The 12,714-nt window shown below is 60.0% G+C and overlaps 1 protein-coding gene across 8 annotated transcripts in view; it reads left to right on the top strand.

Moving 5' to 3' along the window:
• Positions 1-12,714, top strand: part of ST3GAL1 (ST3 beta-galactoside alpha-2,3-sialyltransferase 1) — a 62,413-nt gene that overhangs the window by 45,146 nt on the left and 4,553 nt on the right. For 6 of the 8 annotated variants that reach the window (XM_036264414.1, XM_036264419.1, XM_036264417.1 and 3 more), the window contains exons 4-8: positions 6,519-7,425; positions 8,299-8,495; positions 9,687-9,866; positions 10,976-11,021; positions 12,161-12,280. In XM_036264414.1, coding sequence (XP_036120307.1) covers positions 7,117-7,425; positions 8,299-8,495; positions 9,687-9,866; positions 10,976-11,021; positions 12,161-12,280 — 852 coding nt within the window. In that variant the 5' untranslated portion in view covers positions 6,519-7,116. Of the gene's footprint in view, positions 1-6,108; positions 6,391-6,518; positions 7,426-8,298; positions 8,496-9,686; positions 9,867-10,975; positions 11,022-12,160; positions 12,281-12,714 lie in introns of those variants that run through there. The other 2 variants (XM_036264421.1, XM_036264423.1) reach the window with 2 other exon arrangements.

The raw sequence follows: 12,714 nt of genomic DNA, 5'->3' as shown, positions 1-12,714 counted from the left end.
TTTCTCGGGGGCACGTCTCCAAAACGCCTGCTCTGCACCCGGATCTGTGCTGCAGGGAACCTTGGTCTCCCCTCCGGGTCCCCCGAGGAGCAAGCAGGAGGTGCCAGGGTGCGGAGAGAAGCATCTGCAGGCCCAGGAAGGCTCTGCCAGCCCGCCAGCCTGTGTGCAGACGGGCAGTCCAGTCCGTGCGGGAAGGGTGGGGACACTGAGGCCCCCACGGAGTGGCTGCTCTCCAGACTCCAGGGTGGTCGCGTGCACCCCTCCCATCCAGCCTCCACGTCGTAAACATCCGCCCACCGACTCCCCATGGCCTTCGTCCCAAATGCACATTCCTAAAGACTTCCGCGACCTGGCCTTGCCCACTGTGGCCGCTCTGCAGGGCACCCCGTTCTTACCTGTGCCAGCTGCCCCCCTCACCACACCCACCGCTGCATGCTTTGGGGAGCGGCCTGGTTTACCCCATTCTCTCTGCTTTCCTCCATCCTTGTCAAAGCCCCCGCTTCAGGGCTTGTCTCCGTGGCCACCTCCACAGCCTCCTCTGTCCCTTCAGTTGTCACCAGTGTGCACCGTGGTACCTCCAGGGCCCGTCATTCCCTTTGGAGGCTGGGCCCTGGCCAGCAGAGAGTCACACGTCTGAACTGCCTTGCCCACCTCCGGCCTCCCCTCGCGGAGCCTGGGTTTCTCTCCGATGATGTTTCCCGGAGGGTCTGGGTCTGGCTGCAGCCGTGGCTGAGCCTTCGTCCTGAGCGCGGGAGGAGGGAGGCATGGCCGGTCCAGGTCTGAGCTGCAGACACACAGAGACCAACTTTGGGGTGACTCAGCGGGTGGAGCTCAGCGGAGAGAAAACAGAACGAGGAAGGGAGGGCTCACGCCCGGCTGTGCCAGGCCCTGCGCTGGGCCACACGCAAACACTGGTGTTCATGCCACCATCGCCAAGTGCGGATGGTCCCCGTCCCTCTCCAACAGTTCAGACACCAGGCTCCGGGCAGGGACCAAGCCCCACTGGACACCACGCACTGTGCTCTGCCCGGGCTGGGGTCCCGACTCGGCAGGTCGCTGGACTGCTGTGGGCCTCTCTGTTGCCGCCTCCAAAAGATGCAGATAAATCCCAGCTCCAGAGCTGTGACTGTCGTGGCCTCGGGCAGTCTGAGCCACTGTTTTGCTTAGAACTGCGGCTGGCAGAGAGGGAGCCCTGCAGAAATGGTGTCTGTCCCCGTTACTGATGAAGAGATTCATTAGTACTTCACGTGGCCACCTTGGGGGCAGGGATGGTTTTAACCTCCATTGCACAGATGAGGGACTTAAAACTCAGTCCATAATGTCCCTGGGGTCACTCGCCAGGGGCTCAGGGCCTTTCAGATGTGCCCTGCAGGGCCCCGCCTGGCTGCTGCCACAGGTCAGCTCCCGGACCCCTCCCCCTACGGCTCTGCCCTCTCTCTCGGGCCGTCTCAGTCCGTGGCGCCTCCCGAGCCCTTCCCGTGGGAAGTGCCACGCGAGGGGAGCCGGGCGGGTCTTGGAGTTTGGGGCCTGGTTCTCCAATCAGCTCTGGCACCGTTTCACTGTGTGTTGTTGGAAGAGTCCGTCCCCCTTTCTGAGCTCAGCCTCCACGTCTGTTAGATAAAGTGGGGCAGGAAAGATGGGGGTGGGTAGGTGGCACTCCATCCCAGAAGACGGAAACCACGGGGTTCCAGGAACGACACCTGCCCTTCCCGAGCACTCGCGATGTGCCGGCCACCAAATGCTTCACCTGCACTGCCTCGTGTCCTTCTCGGCACAACCCGGTGAGGTCGGCACCGTGCTTACAGACGAAGAAACTGAGGCACAGCAGCTTCAGGCCGTCTCGCAAGGCTGGGGAGTAAGACAGAGCAGTAAAACATTGAGTTCAGGACTACCAAGTCAGCCCAAACCCAAGGAACCAAGAACCTAGACCAGAGGGGAAAGCAAAGGAGGGAGCTGTTATTCTGCACCTCTTTTTTCTTTGAAGGCGTTCGCCAGTACTTACGGTACTTGGACCCAGAGCACAGAAAACCGAGCCAAAAGCTGAACGGGGAGACCACACTTTTGGCCGTCCCCCAGAGCAGGGCAGGTAGGAAGTAGACAGCCAGAAAGGAAGGCACCTTGGTAGGCATCCGAGCTACCCTTTGAGCAGGGCTGTGCCTTACGGTAAGGACAGACCATAAACACCCAGTCACCAGAGGAGACAGGTGCGGCCCCAGCCACCAAGCGAACCAGGTGATGCGCCCCTGCTGTGCCTGCCCCACCAGGAGGGAACAACTTCCTGTCTGAATAAGCCTCAGCCAGAGCCTCTGCCTTCCTGCCATACCCAGTGTCCACGTTTACCACGCCAACGGACAGAACCCGATGACCAAAGAGAGAAAACAAACAACAGAAACAGACCCACCTGGTGTCCAGACGTCACAGGCAGAGACGCGGCCTTGAAAACAACTGTGATCATTAATTGCGGGAAGACAGATGACAAGATGGAGCATTTCGCCAGAAAACCACAACTTACACAAAAAGTACTCAGATGGAAATGCTAGAACTGAGAAATACAGTAACCACAATGAACGTAACACGTGATTTAAACATATTCAACTCGGCAGAAGAGAGGATGAACAAGGTAGCTGGAAAGATAATGTGCTTTGAACCCAACAAGAAATGTCAAGAAAGCGAACAACAAAGGGAGCAGGTGTTGGTGGAACAGAAGGACTAGCCACGGCCTCCTCGAGACCCAGGAGGAGGCAGAAGTCGGGGTCCTCGTGCTGGCTCCTCCGCCTCCATTTTGCTGTGTGACCTTGGGCAAGTCACTTGCCTTCTCTGGACCTTAGTTTCCTGCCCCAGGGAAATAAGCACAATTACTTGCCCTGTTGATGTGAGGCTCACGGGGAGGACGGCTGTGACAGCCTTAATTGGAAGTGCTGATGTTCCGCCCACCTGAAGTGTTCACGAGGTGCGAGGTCTTTCACCAGCACCGTAGTGAGCGGCTGTGCAGGAGCTGCGAGAGCGCCCCCGCCTGGTGGGAACTGCTGCACAGTTCAGCAGGCGTTTGCTCGACCTCAGAAACCCCGCACTGCTCATCCCACAGGTTTCCAGGCGTTTGAGACCATTCTCAGAGGCCCGTCATTGCCCCATCTCTCCAATGCCAGGGGAGCGGATGTTCATTAGGGACCCTCCGTAGGGAAACCCGTACTTCCTGAGTCCTTGAATGGGCTTTGGCATTTGTCATCCTTTTGCTGCTGGTGACGCCATTAGACTGTCACATACACTTTCTCTGTGCCTCCCCCTGCAGACAGGACAGGGAGCTGCCCCCATCCCTTGCTCTTTGTTTTGGGGAGCCATGGCTCGTTTGGCAGCACAGGTCCTTGGCCAGTGGAGTCTTGGCCCGGGTTCCGTCTCGGGGAGCCAGGGCTGGCGCGCCCGTGTGTTGCCGGCTGCCTCGCGTAATAGAGTCGAGGGGAGTCGTGCACACCTCCTTTCTTCCCTGGGGCGGGGGAGGGTGTTCCTGCCTTTCCACTGCAGTTTCGTCCGGTGCTTTCTCGAGCGCTAGTTCTTACTGCCCGGAAGCCTCTGGTAGGTGGGAGCCCAGGAGAACCCTGGCCTCGGAGACACGGCTGCCAGGGCGGGATGTGCCAGATGGAGGGGCGGAGGGTGTCGCTGCCCCCGACTCTGCAGCTCAGCCTCGCCCTCCGTCTCATGCCTCCCTGGTCACAGCTGAGAACACGCGTCTCACACGGAGCCAGGGCGCGGTGGGCACCTAGCCTCTCGCCCAGAACTGTATCTGATCAGCGAGGCTCAGCGGCCACCTGCTTAAGTGAACTTGTCTCTGCCCTTGGCAATGGGGTGCAGAGTTAGTAAGCTCATCATGGGCGCCACTCGTCACAAAGACAAACACAGTGTGACCCTGTCACTGCTCAGCTCAGACCCTCCAGTGGGCTCCGTGTCACTCAGAGAAAACCTAGTCTTGGGAATGGCTGCCACAGCTGCACCCCTCTCCCCAAATACATGCCTGCTCCTCTGCCCACCCCCACCCCCCACGCTGGTCATGCGCACCAGCCTCCTTCCTCCCAGAGGCACCGGGGCCTTACCAGTGCCCGGGAACCTCCCACACCACCTGACCCAGTGCTCAGCCCAGCACAGGACCCAGCAAATACATGGTGAGTGACAGATCCTACTTGATTGACAGCCCCGAGAAGTGAGCAGAATCTCTCTCATCAGCCCCATTTTCCAGGTAAAAGAATGGTTCAGAGAGGTTAGGTAGCTCGTTCCCAGTCACACAGCACATGGGTGGGACAGCCTGGGGAGAATCTGTCCTCTGACTCAGCCTGTGCTTTCTGGCTCAGGTCCCTGAACGGTCCGTCCTGCCTTTCCCTCCGTTCACGTCTGCCAAGCGTGTGCCAGGTGACGGGGCCGCAGTGAGTGGGGCTGAGCTTCTGACCTCATGGAGCTCCCCCAGGGAGGAGAGACGACTTAGTGAGCAGTACAGGCGGAATGGAGCCAGAGTGGGCGGGCCTCGAGGAGTCAGCGCTGGCACAGCCCTGAAGAATGAGCAAGAACCGAGCAGGGTGGGGTGGCTTTCCTGGACTGTAGGGACAGCCTGGGCAGGAGCCCAGAGGCAGGAGCAAGTGTGACCTGTGATTCAGTTGTGTTGCTTCAAGTTGCAAGTAATCTGCTTTACACAATAAAGGGGATTCATTGTCTCATGTCACTGAAAGGTCAAGCTGTAGGGTGGGCTGCAGGTGCGGCTAGATCAGGGACTTACTGCCGCTTGCCTAGTCCAGCCATCCCCCTTCGATGAGCAAGCAGAATGACCTACATGGCTCTGACCTCCACATCCAAACATCAAACGGACCAGAGCAAGAGAAAACTTCTTCTTCCATACAGAAGTCAAGCACTCTGATTGGATGGAATTAGGGCACCCCCCTGGACCGTCGTCCACAGTAAGGGGGTGGGAGCCCTCTGCTGGACAGGTGAAGGCAGAGAGAGCCCGTGCCGGTTAATCTAGCTCAGATGCCCAGCTGCCCCCTGATGGAGGTGTGGACATCTGGAAGGGACAGTGATGGTCACCAGAAGTTCTAAATACAAGCCATTTTGTCATGAAAAGTGGAAAGGGGAGCAGGGGGCCAGTCACCATTTTCTTGCCGACTGAGCCAAGGCGTTGAGGATGCTGTAGGAGTCACGACGTATCTTGGGGTCTGGATGTCTCCAGGCAAAGCACTTAATCTCTCAGAACCTAGTTTCTTCCCTGGACAAAATGGGAAACCTGTCCAGCTGGCGGTAGACGTTGAAGATTATCTAAGTAAATAGATTTGTAGGAGGAATGTGCCATCAGGCGCCGCTTTTTTTTTTTAATATTCTTACCCGAGGATATTTTTCCATTGGTTTTGAGTGGGAGGGAGTGGGGGAGGGGGAGATCAATGTGAGATGCATCGATTGATTGCCTCCAGCATGACCCCAACCAGGGCTGGGGATCTAATTGCAACCAAGAGACAAGCCCTTGACTGGGATCAGACCTGTGACTCTGGTCCGCGGGCTGCTGCTCCCAACCACTGAGCCAGGGCCATGGCCGGCTTTAAGGGGTCGCCCAAGAATATCTGTTTTTTGAAAAAGGAAAATTAAAGTTTACAATCGCCTGATACTAGAAGGTCAGCAGCTGTTGTTTTATCTTCATAACCAGTCTGTAAGTGGAGGTGCTAGTATCCCATTTTACTGAAGAGGGGACTGAGGGCTAAGAGGTTCCAGAAAGTTCCCCAAGGTCACACAGCTGGTAAAGCAGAACTTGAACCTGGCCCATCTCAGGTCCACTCTGTGGGACCGAGGGTACGTGGCAGAGCCTGAAAATGCCCGGGTAGACGGAAGCCAGGACAACCCCTAAGCATACCCTTTATGTTTTTGGTTTTTATAAATCCTTGCCAGAGGATATTTTTCTGTTTATCTTCAGGTAGAGTGGGAGGGAGAGGGGGAGAGACAGAAACATCGACCCGAGAGGGACGCAGCAACTGGCTGCCTTCCTCACGACCCCCACCAGGGCCGGGGACGAACAGCAACCAAGGCACGGGCCCTTGGCCGGAATCGGACCTGTGACTCCGGTTCGTGGGCCGATGCTCTACTGCTGAGCCAGCCCGGCCAGGCCCTTTGCACTGTTGGACTGGAACCACGAGGTGAAGGAGAGAGAACGCAGTGTCCCTCAGCAGTCTGCCCTGCGCCGTGCGGGCATCGTGCACGGGTTCCCAGACTCGGGGTGAACGCTTGCCTAGACCAGGTCTGGTTGCAGGAAGGGTGGGTGGGACCCCTGTATTCCTTACCAGCCTTGCAGAGTAGGCACTGGCCTCCTGCCGGACAGGCGCATGCACCACGGCTCAAGAGGGTGACACGCTCGTCGTCACCTGCCAGGTGGGCTTGACCACAGAGTGGAGGATTCGGGGCTTCATCCTGGAGGAGGCGGGGACAGAGCTTTGTTTTGTTTCTTTTCACTAGCAAGGTGATAGAATCCCATCCTTTCTTCCTCCGTCTCTGTGCAGATGACAGACAACCCTTGGTGCCTTCATCCAGTCCACTGCCCGACGGCCACATCTCCGGTGACCGCTGGTCAGGCTGAGTTCCAGTTAGGAATCTTCACACGTCACCCTTCCCGGAGGATGGTGACAGGGACAGCTTCCCTCTGTCCCGCACCGTGAACCTTCCTCCCAGGACCTCGCCTTGGAGGGACACAGTGCGGTCACGGAGATTAATGACCCCTCAACCCCTTTGGATGGGAAAGGAAATCACAGGTGTTCGGTTTGATTAGCGTTTCATCAGGAGGCGTTATCGGCTGTTTGCGGGTCGCTGACGAAGCCTGCTACTTGACTTCTGCAAGAGGCCGACTTCGTTCAAGGGTCCTCTCGCCCTGAGCGAGCCACTTAGCCTTCGAGGGCCACAGGGTGATGCCCTGTGCCCTGGGGTGACCGCTGCCAAGCGGAAGTGAAGCCGGCTGGCCGGAACAAGCCTTGAGGCCCCCCTGGGAGTCCCCGCCCCGCCTTGTGATTGAATCTCCATTTCTGGGATTTTTCTTCCAAGTTCCTCCTCTGTTGGGTGTGATTCCCTCCAGCCCATCGCCGGGAGCCCATCAGCAGAGCAGACATGGTGACCATGAGAAGGGCCCTCAAGGTCCTCACCCTCCTCACCCTCGTCATCTTCTTCACCTCCTTCTTCCTGAGCTACTCCCACACCATGATGACCACCACGTGGCTCCCCAGACAGATGGTCGCCGAGCTCCTGGAGAGTCTGAGGAGGCTGCTGACCCTCTCGCCGCGGCCCTGCGCCTGCGCCCGCTGCATCCGCCAGAAGCACGCCTCGCCGTGGTTCGACAAGAGGTTCGACGGGTCCATGCAGCCGCTGCTGACGGCGCAGAACGCGCTGCTGGAGGAAGACACCTACAGCTGGTGGCTGGTGAGCGGGGGCGGGGCGGGGGCGGGGCGAGGGGCCCTTCCAGCAGCCTTGTGAGAATCACAGTGTTGGTCATTCATTCGTTCGTTCAGAAACCACTTATTGGGGATCTGCTATGTATGGATCGGAGCAGAGGGTTCTGCAAGGACACCTGGTCCTGAGCATGTCTCAGTGTTGGGGTGCACGGGGGCCCTTCCTGGTGGAGACCTCCAAGAGGGTTCCTGAGGGGAGCTTGGCTGCAGCGTGGGCCCCACACCAGCAGCGGCAGCCCCGTGACCTGGCAGCCTGTCGGACGGGCAGAACCCGGAGCCCAGCCCGACCGAGTCCGGGGCGGCACAGTAGCCAGAGCTCAGGTTGTTACCTACTCAGCAGCCGGAGCTGCCCCGGGAGGGCTCACAGCAGCGGGTGCTCAAACCTGGATTGTTGGTTTACTTTTGCTGTTAGGAAATAACAGTTATTATCTATTAACAGTTACATTAAGTGTCCATTTCAGTGGCATTAAACACATTTGGAGTGCCATGTAACCGTTACACCATCTATACCCAGCACTCTGCCGTCATTCCCCAGCACGTACCCCCCCAGCCCTGGCAGTCACCGTTCTCTCTCTGTCCACCACGTTGACCCCTCCAGGACCCTCCTATACGTGGAATCACGTGGTATGTGTCCTTCTGTCTGGCTTATCACACGAGGAGTTTTTTCAGGATTCAGTCACACTGTAGTATGTATCAGAATTTCTTCTCTTGTGGCCGAGTGATTTCTGTGGTATGTGTGACCACGTTTTTACATCGGTGCGCCCGTCACTGGACCCGTGTCTGAGCCCTCTCCCCGCCCGGGGCCGCACCGCCGGGCTGACCTGTCCCCCCTGTCTCTGCCCAGAGGCTTCAGCGGGAGAAGGAGCCCAGTAACTTGAACGACACCATCAAGGAGCTGTTCCGGGTGGTGCCCGGCGACGTAGACCCCCTGCTGGCGAGATCGCCCATGGGCTGCCGGCGCTGCGCCGTGGTGGGCAACTCGGGCAACCTGCGGGAGTCCTGGTACGGGCCGCAGATAGACAGTCACGACTTTGTGCTCAGGTGAGTGCCCGGGCCCTCTCCCAGGCCCCTCTGCTGCGTCCAGGGGCCCCCGGGGCTGAAGGAGGCATCCAGGCTCCGGGCTGGGAGATCAAGGTCCCAGCCCAGCTGTGCCCGGATTTTCTTGGGGACGGAGGCCCTTGCTGCACCCTCTGGGCCTCAGTGTCCCCATCTGTGCCCTGCAGGATGCAGATGGAGTCACAGCGCCTCTCCAGATGCCGGGGCGGGGGGGGGGGGGCCCGGCACCCAGAGTTCTGGCGAGATGCCAAGATTAATTTGAAGACTCTCATTTAATTTTTAAAATTCATCCCATTTTGCAATCGAGGCCATAATATAACTGCATACTTTTATTTATTTAATTTTTATTCCGAGGATGTTTTTCCATTGGTTTTTAGACAGAGTGGAAGGGAGGGGAGGGAGAGAGAGAGAGAGAAACCTCCATGTGAGAGAGACACACCGATTGGTTGCCTCCCACATGACCCGGACCAGGGCTGGAGACTGAACCCCCAACTGAGGTGCACGCCCTAGACCAGAATGGAACCCGTGTCTCAGTCCAAGGGCTGACGCTCTGACCGCTGAGCCGAACTGGCCAGGGCCGGAACTGCTTCTGATGTCAAGTCTGCTTTCCCATCACCAAGGAAACGGGTAACCCAGGAAGACGCGTGTCTCTGGGTTTCTTGTCGTCTCCATCCGCTCCACCCAGCAGGGGGACGCGAGCGGCGGCGGGCCCCGGGACCTTCTAGGGTCTCCCTGTTCCCGGGGCCTCTGACTGTGTCCTCAGACCACTCACCTGGCCTCTCCGGGCTCGGCCGCGCCCGGCTCATCAGGACGCCGTGGCGAGAGGCCTGGGCAGGTCCAGGGTCAGACGGGCTCGTTCAAGGCTCCGCTTGGTGGCCCTGTTCTGGGGCAGATTCTTGGCGCTTGGGTTTCTCTGACCATAAAATACCCGCGGACACGGTCATCGCTGCGGTTTGACCAGGTGTGTCGCTGGGCCGCGGGGTGTCCCGTGCCGAGTGGGTCGTCAGTGGTGGCAATGGTTAGGCTCACTCGAGGTCATAAAAGAAGAAAACAACACGTCTTTCCATCTTACAGACGAGGGAGCTGGCCGAAGGAGGCCGCTGGCCTGCGGTCACAGCTGATCCCTGGGCTCAGTGACCGTGGGATACACTGTGCCTTCTTCTCTCCTTCTCCCAGGATGAATAAGGCCCCCACTGTGGGGTTCGAGGCCGACGTGGGGAGCAAGACCACCCACCATCTCATGTACCCCGAGAGCTTCAGGGAGCTGGAAGAGAACGTCAACATGGTCCTGGTCCCCTTTAAGACCCTTGACCTGGAGTGGGTGGTCAGCGCCACCACCACGGGCACCATCTCCCAGTAAGTTCCCTCGGGGCGTCTGGATGGGGAGTCGGCTCCTCCCCACTGTTGGTGCCTCCTGGCCCCAGCAGGCTGTGCCCTACACCGCCGCCTGGCTCATGCTGTCCCTCTCCCGGGAACGCCTCCCTCTGCACACTTCCTCCTGGGATGCACCAGCCCCATGGCCGACGGGCCCCTCCGACTCTCCGCTCCCCTCACCCCCGTGACCCCCAAGTGGACCCCCGTGGTGTTCTTCCGGAGACCCTGGGACTCCTGGGGAGGGGCTGCTGGCAGGGTTCAGTGCATCTTAGTCCCGACCCCTTATCTCTGCGGTGCTGATGGTGACAGCCACTTGCTTCTCAAACTGAGAACAGCCCTGGATGGGGCGCAGGGGGGCAGGAAGATGGGGTACCGAGCACGCTGCCTTGAGACCGGGGGCTCACACCTGCCGGACACCACGCGTGCCCGGACACGTGCTGTCTGACCGAACCGGCAGTCATTATCCTGCCTCCCTTCTGCCAGGGAGGACCCTGAGGCTCGGCGGGCACGGCGCCCGCGGCTGACTCCGCCGCCAGCTCGCACCTGGCCCCCTGCCTGAGCCCACTTCCCAAAGAGAAGCGGCTCGATGCCCAGGCCAGAGCCTCCGTGCGCGAGGCCTAGAGAGGACCGGCTGCAGGACGCGGGAGGGGGGCGCCGAGCTGCCGGCATCAGGGCAGAGGGGAGCGGGATCGGGCCGGAGAAATTCCGCCTGGGCCGTGGCTTCCGGAGCGTAAGTTGCACCAGAGTTGGATCCAGAGGGAAGCCAGGTGACCTTTATCTTGGAGGTGCCTAGACCCCTGCAGATGAAAGGGAGGCATGTGGGGCTCATCAGCCAGCACCCCCACAGTGGGGTAGGTGCTCTGGCCTCCACATGCTCCTCCAGGCTGTGTGGGCGCTTGGAGCAAGTCCTCGAGTGAGCCAAGACTGCCCTCTGGTGTCCACAGTGGGCCACTGCAGGGCCGTGCAAGGAGGTGGTGTCCCTGAGGTGTGTGTACGCCTGCTCAGCCTGCCCTGCGCCCTCAGTCACCCCCGAGCCGCCTGCAGGTGGCCCGGCCCCCTCCCACATTGACCATCTGCTCTTTCTCCCCCAGCACCTACATTCCTGTCCCTTCGAAGATCAAAGTGAAGAAGGATCAGGTGAGTGGCTGCTCAGGCCCCTTGCCCTGAGCCCAGGCTCGTCGGTAAGGCTCTGCCCGACGGTAGCGAGCCCGTCTCCTCTGCCAGCCTCTGGCCTCAGGGAGCCCCTGGGCGCTGGGCTGGTGCAGGTCCCTGCTGGAGGGACCGACGCTGCGGAACTTTCCCGGCGTGGGGACCCCGGACCAGCAGCATCACCTGGGAGACTGTCACGGATGCAGACCCTCAGGCCCAGCCCAGACCTACCTGGGTCTTTAGAAGGCCTCCAGGGGTGCCGATGAGGCTGCAGTTTGGGAACTAGGGTGTGAGCTTCTCCGAGCCAGACCTCACTTGTGTCTCCATCTGTGCCTGGTGTGGGTTGGCCAGGGCCTGGCAGAGGGCAGGAGTGAAGGAGGGCAGTGGCCACCACATCAGCCCTTTGCACGTGCTATTTCCATGGGGAGGTCGGGGTCAGCGAGGTCAGGCAGCGCGCCCGGGCACCCACAGCTGGTCGTGATCACGCTGGAGCTGAAGTGCTCCCTGCCTGCAGCACCTGCCGGCCATGTGGGGCCGTACTGCCGGGGGGAGACCGTGTGGCCCCGCTCGGCCGGCTGGGGGCTTGAGACCAGGCTGAGAGCTGAAGAGGTCACCGGAGACGGGTGTGGTGCCTATGCAGACCTCTCTGGGCGGGGGTGGGTGCTGCCTCCCAGGTCCCCTCACTGTCCTCAAGGCTGCCCTGGGCAGTGGGACCCAGGCCACACCCGATACTAGGATGCCCCCCGCTCAGCTACCGCTGGCTATGTGGCATTGAGCACGTCACTAAGCCTCTCTGAGCCTCGGTTTCCTCATCTGCAACAGGAGAAGAGGCAAAGCCAGTATGTGGGGTCATTTTAGAGACTGGAGACCCTCAGGCCCAGACCAGGTGGTCCGGGAGGCTCTGTGCATGGGTGTTTCTGCAGTGTGACAGGTGTGTCCTTGTCACTGTCTCACCAGGCCCGGGCCTCATTGGATTGCTCTGTCTCTTCCCACTAGAATGCAACCCCCTCGAGCCGGGGTGTCCATTCCTGTCCCGTCTGTCCTCTGTCGCCACAGCACGTGCGACCCCCGAGGGTGGTGGCATCCCTCCTCAGACGTCTCTCTGAGGCCGTGTGCTCTCCCCACAGATCCTGATCTATCATCCGGCCTTCATCAAGTACGTCTTCGACCGGTGGCTGCAGGGCCACGGGCGGTACCCGTCCACCGGCATCCTCTCGGTCATCTTCTCCCTGCACGTCTGTGACGAGGTACGCCCCTCCCCTCGGCCCGCCCGCCAGCGCTGGGCCAGGCTGACCCTGATCCCGACCCCAGGCCGTGTGCCTGGCCGCGCCTCTCATGGATGGTCTCTGAGAACGTACCCAGAGCCAGTTCTGGCTCCTCCTCAGCTGCGGGCTGCGGGGCAGAAGCCAGGTTTGGGGCAGAGCCAAGGAGCAGACTCCAGGAGACCCCTGTAAGGCCGCTCTTCTGACCTCGGAGCTGAATCCCTGCACCCCGGCCACTCCCACCAGAATTCTAGAGTGGGAACCAGGCACCCAGGGGTTCCACTGTCTCCAAGATTGACAATCATAGCTCTTGGGAAGCCTGCGTTCCCCATCATGGACTTTCCTTGACACCCACCAGGTGGCGCCAGGTCTCCATCGATGATCAGGGCTCCCACCCTGGGCAGAGGAGCAGGAGGGGG

This window comes from Molossus molossus, unplaced genomic scaffold (genome assembly GCF_014108415.1).
Source record: "Molossus molossus isolate mMolMol1 unplaced genomic scaffold, mMolMol1.p scaffold_m16_p_16, whole genome shotgun sequence".
Taxonomy (NCBI): domain Eukaryota; kingdom Metazoa; phylum Chordata; class Mammalia; order Chiroptera; family Molossidae; genus Molossus; species Molossus molossus.
The sequence above is the reverse complement of the archived record's forward strand: the minus strand, read 5'-3'. Positions and strand labels throughout refer to the sequence as shown.